The 17,931-nt window shown below is 44.4% G+C and overlaps 1 protein-coding gene across 1 annotated transcript in view; it reads left to right on the forward strand.

Annotated features, from left to right (window-relative positions):
* The window catches only part of TMUB1 (transmembrane and ubiquitin like domain containing 1), a 77,175-nt gene that overhangs the window by 22,223 nt on the left and 37,021 nt on the right, over positions 1–17,931 (forward strand). Inside the window, exon 2 of the mRNA XM_078662824.1 lies at positions 6,555–7,105. Coding sequence (XP_078518950.1) covers positions 6,600–7,105 — 506 coding nt within the window. The 5' untranslated portion in view covers positions 6,555–6,599. The remainder of the gene's footprint in view (positions 1–6,554; positions 7,106–17,931) is intronic.

A 17,931-nucleotide genomic window follows, 5' to 3' on the forward strand; every position in this document is an offset into this window, starting at 1 on the left:
TGGCCTATCCGTAGCGGATCGGACATGGGCTCCTGGACGGCAGAAGTAACATTGGCCACAAATGGACTGAAATATCTTGGAGTGTACATCTCGGGCACTCAATCGATGTCGTGGGAGGAGAACATTGCCCCATTTGAATGCGTACTCAGACAAAGCTGCAGTCTTGGTCACGAATGCCTCTTTCCATATTGGGTAGATAAGCAATATTTACAATGGTGTCTCTCCCTCGCCTTCGGTATCAACTGCAGAACCACCCCTTTCGGATAGCAATCTCCTGGTTTAGATAGCTAAACTCTAGGTGGAGCCGCTTTCTGTGGCAGGATCAGACTGCCAGGGTACCACTTAAAACATCCTTTCAATCAACCTACTGTGGGGGTATAGCGACCCCTGATATCCAATCGTATCATGCAGCATCCCGCCTCTTGGTCTTGAACTACTGGTGGTATGGGATTGGCAACAATCCGGCTTATCAGGTGGAGAAATGGCTGATGGGGGGATATGGTGCCACACAGACTGCTCTATACACCAAGAGAGCTCTGTAAGCTGCCGCCTGCTACACAAGTAATTTTCGGAGTGTGGACGGATTCACTGCGCAAGATGGGGTGGTGGAGGCGGTTGATGGGGGAGACCCATCTCTGGCATAGTGGCCTTATTCCACAAGTATCCGCATTAGTAGGGGTTAAACAATGGGACGCTATAGGTGTATCCATGCTGGGAAATGTTATGCGTGGCACCACAATGAAATCCTTACAGGAACTCCTAATATGACACGCCACATACACAATTCTATAAAGACTTGCAATTGAGACATGCCTTATCCCCATATATCACACATCTAGAATCCCTTCACGAATTCAACCCTATTGAGGCAAAAGTTTTCATGGGGGATTTAGGCAATCATAAAACCTCAAAAAATACCAAACATTAGTGACAAACCTCTCCACGACTTTACATCCCCTCCGGGATAAATGGCAAACAGACTTGGGTCCCTTAGACAGCGAGGATTGGATCGAAGCCCTGGAGTCCCTGAGATACGTCGCAATTGCATCCCGTCTCGGGCTTATCCATTTCAAGTATTTACACTGCGCCTATTTTACCGGATATCAACTTTGGAGGGCGGGGCCGATAGACTCCCCTATGTGCCTATGATGTGGCGGCGAGGAAGGTACATTACTACATACAACTTGGAGCTGGGCCGTACTGGTACGGTTTTGGAGGGGGGGTTATTCGTTGTTTATCTGAAGTATTAGGTTGGGACATACCTCTCTATCCTAAGCTTGTTCTTCTGCATTTCACTGACGAAATTCAGGGTAACATCTACAAAAGACATTTACTGTTCTTGGGTTTTACCCTAGCTAAAAGGGATATTGCAAGGGCATGGAAGGATCCGGCCCCACCTAAATTGAGGGCTTGGAGGGCAGGCCTCGACTGGTGTATTGGTCAGGAGCAGCCCATTTTTAAAGTGCGAGGGTACCCTCGGAAACACTTAAAAATATGGAAACGATGGGCGGATTTTAGGGGTCTCTTATTGGAACCCCCTCCACCACAACCTGCTGACGTTGAAACCATATAGAGATATATTATGGGACTGTAAGGTTGTTACATTAGATATGTACATAAATGGGCTTGATGGGCATATTTAGTGTCTTGTTATGCGGTATATGACACAGACATTAAGAATGTTACAGATCCAAATGGTTTATTTCCTTGCTTTATAAATGCTATAAGAGCAGTCCCCAGCCTGGAAACCGATATACTGATTAATGTATGCGTTCACTACTTTGTAACATTTGTAATTACTATATCTGTTGACTCAATAAAGAGTTTTGAGAACAAAGAAATTACCTTCTGACTTTAGTAAATTAAGTCACAGTCCACCACGGGAGTACACTTCTAGAACTCCCTAGGACCTGCGGGGGAAACACTTAGGGACTCCGAGGGTATCCAGGTCCAGTTGCCACTGGGCAGTTGTAGGAAAGGTCTTTTGTAGCTTCAACAGGAGGTTAACCCCATGGCATTTTGAGCCCACTCTTTGTCCTGGGTAAACAAGGGACGTTCAGTCTTCTAGGCTCTTCTCAGGTAGCAGGTTCAATCCTCTTCTGATTGTAGTAACCGTGCCCATTTTGGGTATTTTCAAGAGCCAAAATCTGCAGCTCCACTAAACTTTGGCTTTGAGGACTGTGTGTGTGAGTGAAGAGTGTAGCATGGAAATGTTAGTGCCCTCCTACATTTTATCACTAAAATCCTCCGAGACAGAAGTCTGTTAGAACAAAAGCAGAGTTTTCAGCAACCAGACAGCAGATAGGATACACACAAATTGTTTTGACGTCCTGTTTTCCTCCTTTGAAGTGTGCCGCACAGTGCCGCACATGTTATATGTAAACCCAGCAGACCTGTCAAACGGCCTTTGACACTAATGTCAAAAAGGGGCCTACTGTGATTAGTGTCTTTCAGGTTGGGGAGCGGGGTGCAAATGAAGCACCCTGCCCAAGTATCGGCTAACAATTGCCTGTCACAGCGGAGGCCTCTTTAAAGTGCGCCCCAATTGTCATATCAAAAAACCTCAGCAGACCTGAGAACAGGATGTGACACTTCAATGTCACAAAGGATGCTTCGCGTATTCTTTCAGGTTCATAGGGTCATCTCTGCCTATTAAGTTAAGCCTATTGTTTGCTCCTGAAAGCAAGTTAAGTTATTCACGCCCATTCAAACGTTAATTACTGGCTGGCAGCAGTGGGAGAGCAACATGCAGAGTTAGCTTCCATGGACTTAAGACCAGGTGAAGCTAACTTTCTAAAGTCCCCTTTCCAAAATATTAATCACTAATTTGATTTCACCAGTGAACTGGCTGTGTAATAAATATTTCAAAAGGTCCAAAAATAAAATTTGTACTTGTCACCTAGCTGGAGATCACATATGTTAAATGTAACATTGGATCCCAGTGCTTTCCTGTGGAGCTGCCAACCCAGCTAAAGTGAAAATAGGTTATAGGGCATTTTCACTGTAAGGGCGTGTTCAACATCTAACCTTTGTGTCCTACTCTTAAATACCATGCACCTGTCTTATGTAAAGCAAGGCCTACTTGGAGGTGACAATATTTAAAAGGAAGGTTTAGGCCTTTCATAAGGGGTATTATGACAGGATGGATTTGTCATTTAAAGTAACCTGCACAACTTTGTTACACATGGCTCCCTGCAGTTATTTTTGCCTTGTCACTGCAGTGGGTGGCCTGATGGATGCCGCAGCCCACTTGTGACATTTAACTTACAGGCCCTGGGTACGCTCTGTACCATATACTAGGGGCTTATACTTAAGGTAAAAATGCCAGTTAGGGGTGTGTCAGCTTCATCATGTTGAAAAAGGGAACACAGGCATTTTACCACTGGCTAGCAGGGTTAAAGTGGACAGAGTTGTACAACCAGCAAAAATTGGGCTCAACAAAAAGGCAAAACAAGCACTGGTGTTGCCAATAGGTCTCGTAATAGGAAAGTTGGAGCTATTGGTTTTGTAAATGACAAAGCCCTTTATGTTTTTAAAATGAAAACAAAAATAAAAGGCATTGTTATTTGCAATTGTAATAGCTCCAACTTTCCTACTGCGAGACCTATTGGCAACGCCAGTGCTTTTTTTTTTTTAGGGCCAAAGGACCTAAATACTCGGTAATTTACGTCCTTAACGTCACAGGCAAAAAAAAAACACTGTTCGATTTGCCAAAAACGACTGTAGAAATCCTTACGACAATGCATCTCAGGGATTGAGTTGCTGTTTAAATGTCACGTTTTACTTCTTCCATTCCTTAACGGTGTTTACTTTTCTGCAGACGACGTACTTCTGATTAGAGGCGTGCACAATTAGTAGCAGTAGTAGTATACTTGTAAAGCGCACAGCTGCCCCAGCAACGGGGCGTCCCGGCGCTGTATAACTCTGGGGAACCCGTCCTGGCTTTCCCTGTGGGATGGTCCCTTGCTGGGAGTCCCCAAGGTGGAGCCAGGCATCCCCGGAATTGGTGGGGCCGTTGTGGAGATTAGGCAAGCTAATGCCCAGAGTTGCCGAGTGGAACCCCTGATTATAGTAAGCACCGAAGCGAGAATTATCGAGTCCGCTGACCAAGGTCCACGACCCTGCCGCGTCGGGAATTGAACCCTGGTCCCGGGCTGACTTCTGCTCTCAGGCCTGCCGCCTCTAACCAGTGAGCCACACTACTAAATTTCAATTTCTGTTTGGGTAATTACGTAAAATGATAAGTAGATTATACAAAATTGTGTGAAACGTAAATCTGGCATTAGTCCACTTTTTTTCCTATTGTGAAGTGCACCTTACGTCTAAAATTTATGCAAGGGCGCGCTTCCGGTCAAAAAAGAGCAACAAAGACACACGTGCTGCCAACATGTGTCACTCCTGTTCTGTCTCCTTGCATGTTCTGGTGCTGCTGCGGTAGGATTTTTAATTTACCTTGGTGCCACCAATTACAGCATGTGGTGTAATGCAATGGCATAAATGCGTCAGTGGGTCATAAATGCTCATCCAATCCTTGGCCTCTCTGCAGAGTGCGCAGATTGATGGTCACTTGTGTGACAATTGCAAGTGCCATTTTTTTGTGAAAGTGTGAGGTAGGTATGCACAGTTGTTGAGATGTTAACGCAAATGCTGTGTTTACAGTAGAGGGCGCATGTGTGAGAGGGAGGGGAGTGACGCAAGCCAGCAGAAGGACAAAGAGGAGACACAGTGATGACGTTGAAGGAGATGATGTGTGAGAAATGCCCATAGAAGATTTCATATAGATGTGTTGGGCCGGGGGGGGGGGTGTATGAGAGAGTGAGACACCGTGGAGAACAGTCTTGTAAAAGGACAGCCTCAGAGTGGTTGTGTGATTCACATTAAACCCACATAAGGTGGCAGCAGGCATGCCTTGTGAAGAAGAAAACTCACACACGGCGGCACACTTTGTGAAGCACTCACAACACGTGTGCACAGGCCCTGCACTATACTGTCCTTACAGCACGCCACTGAGGAATGGTGACCCTGGGAAGGGCAGACGATTTAACATCCTCTTAACCAAGAAAACCCTAACGCTTTCGGAGAGTAGCTGTTTTCTTCTGTCTTTGTAAACACTTTTGGGACGGCGCTGCAGTCACCCCTCGGGTTTCCAGCCGCGGTCTGAAGGTGGTGATGACCTGACCACTCCGGCCACCGGAGGTTTCAGCGCCTCTCAGATGCGGTCTAGATGCTAGGAGGAGGCGCTCCTGCTCGGCAGGTTTATGCGCCTGCTGCCCACACGTCTGCGGATGGCAGACAACGCGAATGCAATCTGGGACGACCCTACCTTACTCAATGAGTAGCATTACAGTACTATCTGTTAGAAGTACGCCAAGGGTTCGCATCGCTAGCACTAAATGAAATATTATTATTAAGCGGCCAGAATTATAGTACAATCACGGTTCACCCGCTTGGTCGCATTGTATGATCTTGGGCAAATGACTCCACGTCCGCGTGGCGAAGTTTCCGTCCGAAAGCCAGTTTTCAGTGCTGTGCTAAACTCAACCTTTGCATTTATTCAGACCCTGCAGCGGAACGCCAGGGCTGCCAGTTCTTTGGGAATCACAGAAACGCTCACAAACAAGCAACGGGCTGTGCGAAAGCAACTTGAGCACTGAGAAACAGAGGAACCAAGCACTGGTTAGGGAGATGCGTGGAGGGAAGCCGGATGGGGGCGGGAGAGCCTGGTGGGGGGGCGGGAATGCCAGCGAGGGGAGGAGAAGTGTGGCAGGCAGATGCGCGGAGGGAAGCCGGAGATGTGTTGGGCGGGGGGGGGGGTGTATGAGAGAGTGAGACACCGTGGAGAGCAATCTTGTAAAAGGACAGCCTCAGAGTGGTTGTGTGATTCACATTCAACCCAAAGTAATACAGAGGCAGCGGAGAAAGTGTGGGGAGGCAGGTGAAAGAACAATGAGAGAGACAACTCCGATAGAAGGGAACACAGGCGTTAGAGAGAGGCAGAGACAAGTTAGACTGAACTGTCTGTTCAGAGAGTGGGTTGGTGGGTAGGTAAACAAGACGGAGGGAAGGCAGAGAAGGGGAGGGGGGAGGAGAAATGCGACACGGTGTGAAGCAGCAGGGGCCTTTGAAGTGAAGCTAAGCTTCACTTCAAAGGTGTGGGAGGAGTGCTGCTACGGCCTGGGGGAAGCTGGCTGGGGAGGGGGAGGAGAAATGCAAGTTTATGGCCCAAAAGCGCGTGCCTGTGGCCACGTGAACGTAATGAAAACCGCAGCAAAAAGCCCGTGGTTTCACGAGGATTTTGAGCACTTGAATTCTCGATCCCTCAATGCGCTTGCGCGCATTGTAGGTCACGAGACCTAAGAACAGGGGTGGCCCTGCAGAGAAGACACATTTTCGACAATGCTTTTGTCTGTGGTATTGCCTGTTTCTTCTTGTTCCTTCCGTGGTATTGTTTGTGATACTGCATGTTTTGTCCTCTTGTGTATATTGTATGATTTAATACCTTACCTACATTCCTTCTTTCATGTCCTCTTTTTTTTAATTTTTTTTTTTACCAGCTTTGTTTCTCCAGACCCCATCTACTGGTGATTTCGGACTTCAAAATGGCTCTCATAGAGGGTATTGGTGATGAAGTAACCATCCTCTTTGGCATTGTGTTCTGCTTCTTGGTGCTTGTCCTGTCATGGGTTTCTACTCACACAAATGAGCGCTCCGAACAACTGTTTGTGTCTGTGGTCTCTGATGTGGGAGCAGTTGGCACTCAAAGACTCGCTGAGGTACCAGTAGAGCCCGTCGTCCAGCCTGAAAGCTTCCCCGAGCAGAAGAATGATGGGACTGAGACAAGTGCACCCTCTGCAAGCTCAGCTGCAGCTGAAACAGTCCCACCAGACACTGGGGATCATACATTAAGAGGTCTGAGGCACAGAGCGGCGTCGACCTCAGCGGATGTTGGAAGCAGTCCCACTGAGTTATTTGAAGAGACAGACTCCGGCCAGGAGCCCACAGGCAGCACAGTAGGTGAAACAATGGTGCTAAGGCTGAAGTTCCTTAATGACACAGAGCGTCTAGCGCGTGTGCGGCCAGAAGATACAGTCCGCTTTTTGAAGAGGTAAGATGTGTGTAGTGGAGAAAAGTTTCCACACACATACTGATGACTAACGCATGGTAGAATTTTGACCATTAGTGTTTTGGTACCACCAGTGTTATGTGCCTTTTTAAAAAAAAAACTTATTTCTATTGTATGATTTATCGATGTGTGTATATTTATATATTTTTTCATGGATATGTTTTTATCCTTATAAAGCAATGAAATGTACAGTAGTCATGTGACCTAATAAAGTCATAATAAAATGTTCACTGAAAAGTTATTAGACAACAAAGAACCAAATTACATGGGCTTGCCCGCAGCACTAAAATTAAGCAGTGTTACCATTTCCTTATTTAGTGGGACTCAATTTACCTACCTCAATAGGATTTAAAGTTCAATTGCCCATGTCTGGTTTCAAACTTTTGACCTGCAGGTGGCCGCATTAATTGTTAAGTTACTATGCCATCTTGCTGGTGAAATGTAAAGAAAACACCGTTTTTTTTGTACCAAGTTCACCAGTCTTTTAACTGCTGTGAAATAAAATGCACAGGCCTAGAAGTAACCTGCATTTTTTCACTACATTGTGTTGTACGGTTTTTATTACCCTGCACATCACCACATTTCAAACTCAGTAGTAATTTTATGTGCACCATAAGAAACTCAGCTACAAATACAGGTACAAGCAGCTACCAATCTGTATATTAGCGAAGATAATTTTAAAACCAATCTGTTTTAAAAATGTATTCAAACTTTCTGTACGAAATCAGCTGTTTAAAGCCAAAATGGTTAGGCATTGTAAAGTCTGCGTTTTTTGGTAGTAAAAAGGCATCCTCTTTGTGACCTCTGACCATAGTAAATCATTTGTGTGAAGCTTCTGAAATGGGTATGCACATGGATCTTGGTATCATGGATTCATAGATATCACATCAATACATTCTGCTCCTTCTAAAGGCAGTCTTAAATGCTGCTCCTCGTTTAGTCTTCAGAAGCACACCATAATGTATTGTCAATGGCTTCTCACTGGGTGCAGATTTTGACTAAAATCGACCGACTTGGTGCACAAAACCCTTCACTCTGTTTTCACATGAGCTAATATGGTAACTGAAATTCTTGGATCTCGCTCCTTCTTCAGCACTAAACTCCATTCTTGAAGACCTCCTCCCCCCCCCCTTTTTTTGTCTTCTTAAATTTCTACTGCGCTTACAAACTATGAAACTCTTATTTTCTTTCCCTCACACGCTATACTTTTCACCTCCTGTTCAATTGGCAGTTGTCCTCTTCATCCTACCTTTTCAGAACAAGTAAACCTTTTTAGTGCAATGGAAAATTGCCCTGAATTTAAGTGACCGGCAGATTTTGATATTGTCACAATATGACTGATGTACGGCATTCATTCTTCATTGAGTTCCGTAACAAATCTAGGCAGGCGAGAGAGAGCCTCGCACTCTTCCTAGTAGGGGTTAGTTGATAAATCGTAGGCCTCCTTATTTCTGAGTTTGGCATTTTCTAGATGTCCTTTCAAACTTGAACCACTTTTGAACATATTTATCTAATCAACCTCAACTTTGAGACGTGTAACTGAACCATGTAACGTGCCCCTAAACTATACAATCCTTGTCGGACTGAATGGATTTGTGAAAAGCAGAAAATGTGTAACCATTATCATGGTGCTTTGTGTTCTAATTCAATACCACCACACACAGAAGCAATTAAGTGTGGCTGTGGGCACATTATAGCAGATTTCAGCATTGATTGGGGTATTCTTAAATGCAAACCTTCCTCAACACTGGAAATTCTGTTTAGGTGTTCACAACCTACTTCAGCACTGTATCTTTCGAACACAACTGAAGTTGTTCTTTTGATCTTCTAATTTCTAACGTAAAAATATATTTGCCTTAAGGCCATCAAAAAGGATTGGTCTGGTAATGTTTCCTTCCCCTTTCTAAAGCCTGTCTGCATCAATACCAGCTCTCTACAACAGTGTTTCCCAAACTGGGGTCCGAGGACCCCCAGGGGTCCGTGACACATTCCCAGGGGGTCCGTAGGCAGCAGCTTTAAAAGCACAGCAAAGTTTCTTGTCTAATTAGCATCTTTCGAGCAACAATAAAAGTGTCAAGATAATGGCAGTGATTATTTGTACTTGCTGGAGAGAGATGAGAGTATTGTTCAGTGGCAGATTTGACTTAACTAATGTAGCACAGAGGGTTAATGTACCTGCTGCAAAGAATGTGTAACATGCGTTTTAAAAACCCGTATTTTAGGTGCATAGGTCCGTGGTTACTGCTTTTGTCACTGAGATTATTTCGTTACTGTGCACTTCATAAGTGACAATCGTAATCTAGCAGAGAGACCTATAAACTGTCATCGAAGAGCTGCTTACAAACTGCATGGTACCAGTTAGTAATTTATGTATTTTCCCAGTCATTCATTATCCTGATGCTGCTAAAAAGATTTATTTGGGTGGAAATACATTTTTAATGTTAAAGTCAGTGCTAGCCACTGTGTTATGTTCTGAATCCTGAGTTTGTGCTTTTCCAGACCAAGCACTCTTTAAAAATGCCTACCAGTATGAATGACATGTGAATACCACACCTTGTAGTCCCCTTTACCTTATGTGAAAAAATGTATACACTGATTTATATGTATGATTCTTTGTTTCAATATGTGTGTGATGTAAAGTGCTCTGACATCCTACAATGGTATGAGAGATGCTATAAAACAAATGTAACACATGTGACAGAGGGTCTATTCCTTCAATATAAAATACTAAGGGCCAGATGTACGACCCGTTTTTATATGCGCAAACGGGTTCGTGAACCCGTTTGCACATGCAAATACCTATTGGGTCATGTACATAGCGTATTTCGCGAGTTGCAATTTTTTGCGACTCGCTAAATAGGTTTTGCAACTTGCTATTTGGAAGGGGCATTCCCTTCCAAATAGCGAGTCTCAAAACCATCTACAAATGTTTTGCGACTGCAATTGCGGTCGCAAAACACTCGCAATTAGTACCTACTTCAAGTAGATGGTAATGCATTGGCATATGGGAAGGGATCCCCAGGGAACCCCTTCTCCTTTGCAAATGCATGCAAAGCCTGCCTGTAACAGGCCTGCCTGCTTTTTTAAAAGCACTGCCTGCCCTTAAAAAATGAAACGAAAATGTTTCATTTTCTTTAATGCATGGAAAACGTGCTGCAATTTTTTTTTAAACTGCTTTATTTAAAAGCAGTCCCAGACATGGTGGTCTGCTGAGCCCAGCAGGACACCATCCCTAGGTGGGCTGCAATTCCCAATGGGCTTGCAAATTGCGAGAGGCTCATTAATATTAATAAGCCTCGCAATTTGCGACCACATTGGGAATCCCAAACAGTGGTAAAAACACTGTTGTGCATTTCATTTAGCGACTCACAATTTGCCACTCACAATGTGTCGCCAATTGCGAGGCGCTAAATGAAATGGTCATACATCTGCCCCTAAAATCCTTAGTACATTGAGTATTTGTTTTGTGTGCTCATGTATGTTTTTTTCAAATTACTGTTTTAATATTTGAAATACAACTCATACAAATTGCTTGGGGGTCCCCGGCTTCCAGTGGTGACTCAATGGGGGTCCTCAGGAGTCAAAAGTTTGGGAACCACTGCTCTACAAGACTCAAATGCTCACTGCCTGTAAGTCAGGATGCGTCCTCGGAGGAAACTTTTGCCAGTTGCTTTGCTTGTTTTTCTAGACTTGTCTGGACAAAACGCAAGACAACAACAGTGAACAAGAATATTACATCATCTCTGCTATAGGCAAGAGACATGGGAGAAGACTCCTTTGGCTGAAACAACAGCAGTAAAATGTTTCTTTCATGAAAAAAACAGAAATTTGCAGTTCTGAAAACTCTGTGAAAATTACTTCTATTAACACACTAGGCCAAATGCTTTAAGAGGAGAATTTAAGCAATTGATCCTCGTCTCCAAGGCAAACCGTATCATTAAAAAACTGGGATGAGTGTCGAACCAAACGACACTGAGACCTTGGTGGCACTCCTGGGTGAGACAGCGTCTCAAAGGTAATAGGTTGGTTGTTGCTTGTTTGTATCATACAAACAGGGATTCTCTTAGAGTACAACAAATGGTTTATTCAGTTGAATACCAGATTCATGTCATTTGGACATAATCCATTCTTGTAGGTCTGTTTTTAGAAACAAGTACAGATTCTTCCAATTGTATTGTTTTTATCCCAATGCATTTCGGGACTAAAGCCCTTAATCAGGGGACATTTACACAATCTAGAAACAAAAAAAGATATATGTACATTCAGATAGGCTGACCCAGCCTCACTAGCAAGAACAAAATGAGTCAAACCAACAGAAAACGTAACAGGGGGATATGAAAACATGCCATGGTGAGTAGATTGCGCGGGTGAATAATGTGGGTTCGGTGTGAAAAGGTGAAAGGGAGCGAATCATATGTAACGTTCCAAATAACCGTGCAAAAATCAATGATGTGAGGGGTGCAGGCGTGCACTGGTTAACAGACAGGCCGTGTAAACAAATTCCGGAGTGCGCGTTATGGTCAAGATTGGAATGGTCCGACAGTAACAAAACCGGTGACTATGTAGCATGCAGAAAGGATAGTGAAAGGGATGTGAAAAATAACTCTTACTGGGGAACCGATAACTTCACGAAGTGGTGACCGCGAACGAGGCTCGGGGTGTTTACTGTTTCGAGGGTAAGTGTGAGATATAGGGGCGTGTCATGGGTATAAACATCGGTAACGGACTGCTGTTGTCGGAAAGGTACATTGTGCCGGCTTCACAAAATTGCCGGCATCACAAAATTATGTAAACAAATCCCGAGTGGGAGTGCAAAATTGGATAATGTGATGCGGGCGAAGGGCTAAAGAAACTGGAGATAACGATGAATAGTGGATTACGGTAATCGCGGGTCGATAAGCTGTGGTGGCAATGTAAAAGAAAGAGGACTGTGGTGCTGCGGCCATCTTGGAGTATCTGGGTGCAGATGAACAATAGTGTTTTCAGTAAGAAAAGACCACGTGAGGATAAAAGGCAGAAAAAGAGTATGCAAGCTTATATAACAAATGAAGGTAAACACAGGTAAACAATAAGTGAAAGACATACAGTGAGAACAAATGTAACAGCGGGTGAAGTAAGAAAAAGCTAACTAACAGGGTGTAAACATATAAAGATGGATACGGTGTGGAGAAAAGAAAAACAATGAAAAAACAGGTTGGAGTGTGAGATGTAAGAATGATCTGAGTAACCATGGTAGAAGAAAGTGGTTGGAGGAAAATCTATAACATCAAGGTGTACGGGTGAAGTAAGAAAAAGCTAACTAACAGGGTGTAAACATATAAAGATGGATACGGTGTGGAGAAAAGAAAAACAATGAAAAAACAGGTTGGAGTGTGAGATGTAAGAATGATCTGAGTAACCATGGTAGAAGAAAGTGGTTGGAGGAAAAACTATAACATCAAGGTGTACTGGGTGATTGAGGAAACAATAAACAGAATAAGAGTTCAGGCACATTAAAGAAAACAACTATATTCCATCCTGCCATTTAAACCTTTTGGTTGGCAGGCGTCGAGTCTCTTTATCCAAACAATTTCGCGATGTAGAAGTCTCTTTCTATTGTCAATACCCTGTCTCACAGGAACCGTCTCCAAAACAAGAAACCTCAGTTGACTGACGTTATGCTGATGAGAGGTAAAGTGTGCAGCGAGTGGGGATTTCAGTGATTTGTTCCTGATGGTGCTCTTGTGTTCGGTTATACGCACTTTTATTTTTCTCTCAGTCTTTCCCACGTATGGCAAGCCACATGGGCATTTCAAAAGGTACACAACATTCATTGAATCACTGGTAGCGCTTGTTTGTAATTTGATGGCTTTCCCAGATGTTGGAGGGTTAACAATGTACCTTTTATAACGTTATGACAATGACTGCAGTTAAGACACGGTCTGGTTCCAGTGTAGCTGGTCATTGACGGTCTCGGTTGAGCTTCCAAGAGGTTCTTGATGTTTTTAGAACGTTGATAGGCAAACAGGGGTGTGTGATTAAAAATTCCACCAAAATCTGGTTCATGTTGAATCATCTGCGAGTTTTTTTAGAATGATTCTTTTAATGTCTGTGCTTCTAGTGGAGTACCTGGTCACGAAGACTGGTCTTTGGTTGCATGCTTGATCATTCCGTGGAACTAGCAGATCTGTTCGATTTGAGTGGGTGATTCGCTCTTTGGCTGCTTGTAGAACAGACTCCGGGTATTTCCTGTCACGGTATTTCTGAAGAGTAATGTTTTCAGTATGTTGGTATGTTTCAGGTTCTGAGCAAATGCGTTTGGCCCTGAGTAATTGGGAATACGGTAAGTGTTTTTTCAAGGGTGTGGGATGACAACTGTTGAAATGTAATGCGTTGTTCCTGTCGGTGGGTTTGACATAGAGTTCAGTGACGATCTTATTGTCCTTCAAGGTGATCATGACATCTAGAAACGGTAATCTCCGTGTACTCGTAGAGTGGGTGAACTTGATGTGATCAACGATATTGTTGATGTACACGATGAACTCCATTATTTCTTCAGGTGAGCCTGTCCAGATGAGAAAAATATCATCTATATATCGCCAGAATGCCTGGATTTTTTCAAGCCATCTAGGATTGTTTAAAATGTGGTCTAACTCTAGACGGTGCATGAAGAGGTTCGCATAGCTGGGAGCTGCACAATTGCCCATGGATATGCCAACAAGTTGCATATAGTATTCGCCATTCCATGAGAAATAACTGTGGTACAGTGTGTACTGTAATAACTCCAGTAGTAGAATTTTTAGGTCATCGTCAATGGCGTGGTGTACCAGAAATGACTCAATGGCGTCAATGCCTCTATTGTGAGGTATGGAAGTATACAAAGCACACACGTCAATGGTACATAGCGTGTAGATGATGTTGGGATCTAGGGTAACTTGCTGGAGTCTGTTCAAAAAGTCAGTGGTGTCACGTAAATATGTTGACATGCTCTTGACAATTGGTTGAAGGTACAAATCGATGTATTTTCCCGTGGGTTCATGAATGGAATTCTTGGTAGACTCAATTGGACGAAAAGGTGGTTGGTGTAGATTCTTGTGTATCTTAGGGAGCATGTGTAAGCTTGGACACTTGGGGTTAGTTTGAATAAGGTACTTTCTATCTTTCTCAGTGATGGATCCCATCAATAATGCTTTGTCCAGTATGGTTACAGGGATTTTGAGGAAAGCGTCAGTTGGCTCTTGTGTCAATTTCTTGTAGAGCTCGATGTCTTGAACCATGGTCAGTAAAACTTTTTTGGTAGAAGTCAAGGTCCATAATTACGAGTGCTCCTCCCTTTTCAGCCTTACAACATATGATGTTTTGGTTTAATGATGTTAGTTCTTTGGAATTGAAATTATTTCTCTTTGGTGCCGGTTTCTTGAAGCATTGCTTGATCGCGTTCAGTGTGAAGGTTTCATATGAATTAAAGAATTTATGGCTGATAGGTGCCACAAAGGAACTTTTGCTTCTCAACTCTTTGCATGTGTGCGACACTGGAGGACCAATAGGTGGATTAATGTCGGTAAAAAAGTGTCGCAATCTTAGGTTTCGCATGAATTTGTAAAAACCAACTTCAATTTCTAGTTCATTCGGATGATATGTGGGGACGAACAACGTCCCTCTGAGGTGCCGGGTTTTTAGGAACCCGGTGGTGCCAGGGGATAACACCCGATGACCTCTGAGTTCTCCCTTGTTCCGGACCACAGAAACAATGAGTTTTCTAGTCGCAGTCAGAGATCAAGTTTTATTGGTAGCTACCAAGTAACACGTGTCCTAGAAGCACGACAAACACGGGTCATGTATTCTCAGGAGACTGTACGTGTTCGTTTTTACAGAACCAGTCTTCTCCTTTTATACAGAAATAATGGCTTCAAGCAACAATTCTTGAGTTTATGATATGGCTGTAAACATATTTCTGCAATAATACAAAGTGCGGCGTCACGTAAGCAAGCCCACATTTTAGATGTCCAGTTCGTGACAGATTACCCAGCAAGATCCGGGACTCCCATCAGATATCGATGAAACACCAATAAAGGCAGGTACCACCCAGTCATAAAACTGGCCATAAAGAAGAAGTATGGACAGGTGCATGTTTGTAGAAAGCATGTTCTGTATGGGGTAAATGGTTTGTGGAATGTTATGTGTCGATGTTATCGTATTCGGCCACTGGGCGGGGAGCCGCCCAAACAGGTTTGGCTTAAGGCAATGAAGTCAGTTTGGACAGGTCAGGGGGAAGTCAGGGGAAGGTGGACGTGTCCTTTTGGATCAAGCTCGACCTTTAATTGACTTAACATGAGGGCAAGACGTAAGATGGATGCCGTTCACAAAATGGAGTCTAAGGGATTGGGATGGAAATTACGATTTAGGGGTGTTGGCAACCCTCGATTGTCACGCAAATACATAGGAATGATGTCCTAATCATTATCGGTTCTTGGACACTAAATTAGTCATGGTACGTTGATATTTTGTGACACGGGTATTGGACCTCGATATGGGGATAACAATAGGGTCCAGATTTTCAGAACCACAGACCCTCCTTTTGCCCTTATGTAAGGCAATAACTCGTTAATCTGAGTCTAAATCTGTATGAAGGAATTCGTGGAGATGCTGCTGTAACATCATTCTGTTGCTCAGTTCGTCCCTTGACGCAGGCTTCCGTACACATGAAGTAGCACAGAGGCCACAGAGTGCAGGAGCGCACTGGACACATAGGCAGAACATAAACAGAAGTGTTAAGATCATCCCAATGAAGATAAGCGTTTTCCATCCCCAGGCAGCGATCAGTCCCCAGAATCACCCTAGCAAGGACCAATCCCCTTTCTCAACGTGAAGGGAACCAGATATTTCATGTAGTTTAGAGATGGCCTGGTATACTGTCGGTGCATTATCAGGGATGAATATGCAACAACTGGATTGGATGACTCTACACACACCACCACGATCGGCGACTATGATATCAAGGGCAATTCGGTTCTGAAGGGTCATAAGTCGATCCGACTGAAGCTCGGTCGTCAAATTGCCAAGTGCTCCAGCCGTTGTAGTCACGGCGGATTCAACTATCCTTGCTAACTGGCGAATATTCCTGCTGTTCACCATAGGCCCCCAAAAAGGCAGAAAACCTTTTGCGAAGTCAGCGAATTCCTGACCCGCGGTGTCGTCTTTACTCACGACACCTCTAGCTGTCCTTGTCCGATGGTAATCTGCTCGGGCCGTGTAGGTAGGAGGCAGCAGAAATGAGATGAAGCACGTGCCTGAGAAGTCAGAGGGTAACCATGTATAGACTTGGTCGTGGCAGACGAAATACGTGCCTTTGGCTGCTAAGAGTATAGGGGAAGTTCGGGAGGCGAGCACATATGTTTCCGTGCAAATGCTCTTTCCTAACTGTGCTGTAGGATCCCTACCAATACCTTGTAGACATAGGTGACCTCGGTGGGGCACTATCCAAACTGGGCGGGATTTCTTTGCTGCCTGGCTCTTGATCAGGTAAATGCCATGTTTGGTTACGTTCCAACGAGTGTATGGGGTCAGTTCATCTTTGGGGATAGTCAGATATGTGTCGATATCCCTACTCATATTTCTTATCCCTGCTATTAGTGCCTTGTTACTGGAATCGCTCTCAGTGGAACGGGTCGGGTATGGTTCTAGGGTGAATAGGAACATGGTCTGAAAAGCCCACAGAGAACCATAATAACTAAATGGCAGGATGAAGTACGGGATACCCTTATCAGTCGTGTGCGGCATGAGTCCGCATATCCAACAGTTTGATGTGTTCATTATAGACTGGTGTTGGTGCAGGAGTTGGATGAAAGAGTTATTTACAAATTCGAGCCTTCTGGCAGACTCGTGTTCAGGTAGAGGGTGAAAAGAGTGTGGGGAGAGAGTGGGAGGAGGCGTTGGCAGAGTGTCATTTGAGAATAGGGAAACTCGAAATACGAATAGAGCATAACCAATCAAAAGCATCACAGCGCTAAACAGCATTAGAACACATATTATTAAAAACCTTCTCTTGGACAGTATAGTACACAATTGTTTTTCAAAGTTCGTAAGTTTGACAGGTCTCTCTACCCTTGGAAACTCCATCCTCTACTTGCTGCCCGCGGTGGTAGGTCGATTCTGCCAGGGAGCGCGCTCTGTTCGGTCCGGGGTGACTCCCTCGGACCAACCAGAACCGTGGACCTAAAACTTCCTTGGTTGCACTCCCGACACTTCAACCGCGACCCTAGCAGCGGAACCGGATGGCGGTTCGAAAATCAAAAATGAGCTAGTTCCCTGGGACGAGAGAGCTGGAAGATAAAAAATAGTTCTTGGGGGAAAAGGGAAATCACATTAGATCAAGGTTTTATTAGTCTCTGGGGCTGGATCTCAGGTCATATCGTCGCTTCTCAGGTACGGTGTGGTCTTTAAACAATGTCTCAGGTTCGGTAGTGTCCAATTGCATAGATGGTGACACACGTCCTTGCAAAATACGATCACTCTCCTTTTCGGTACCAGTCTCTTTTAAACGTGCATCGCTGAAAGGGATGAAACGAGGTACGGATTCAGTCTTAGAGTCGGCAAGTCCTTTATCGACCCACCGGTCGTATGGAAGGGGCAGAGGGACCCGTTTGCAATGGGTCCCATGCACCCAGTTCTTTTTGCCGTCCACCCGAACGGCTGACCTCGTAGAAAGAAGCACCAAATACGGTCCGGTCCACCTCGGCTGTCCGTTGCTGGTGCGCTGGAAGTTCCGCACCAGGACCCACGAGCCGGGTTCGATGGTATGACCTGGATCGTCAGAGGCTGGCGGAGAG

This window comes from Lissotriton helveticus, chromosome 10 (genome assembly GCF_964261635.1).
Source record: "Lissotriton helveticus chromosome 10, aLisHel1.1, whole genome shotgun sequence".
NCBI classification, from domain to species: Eukaryota; Metazoa; Chordata; class Amphibia; order Caudata; family Salamandridae; genus Lissotriton; species Lissotriton helveticus.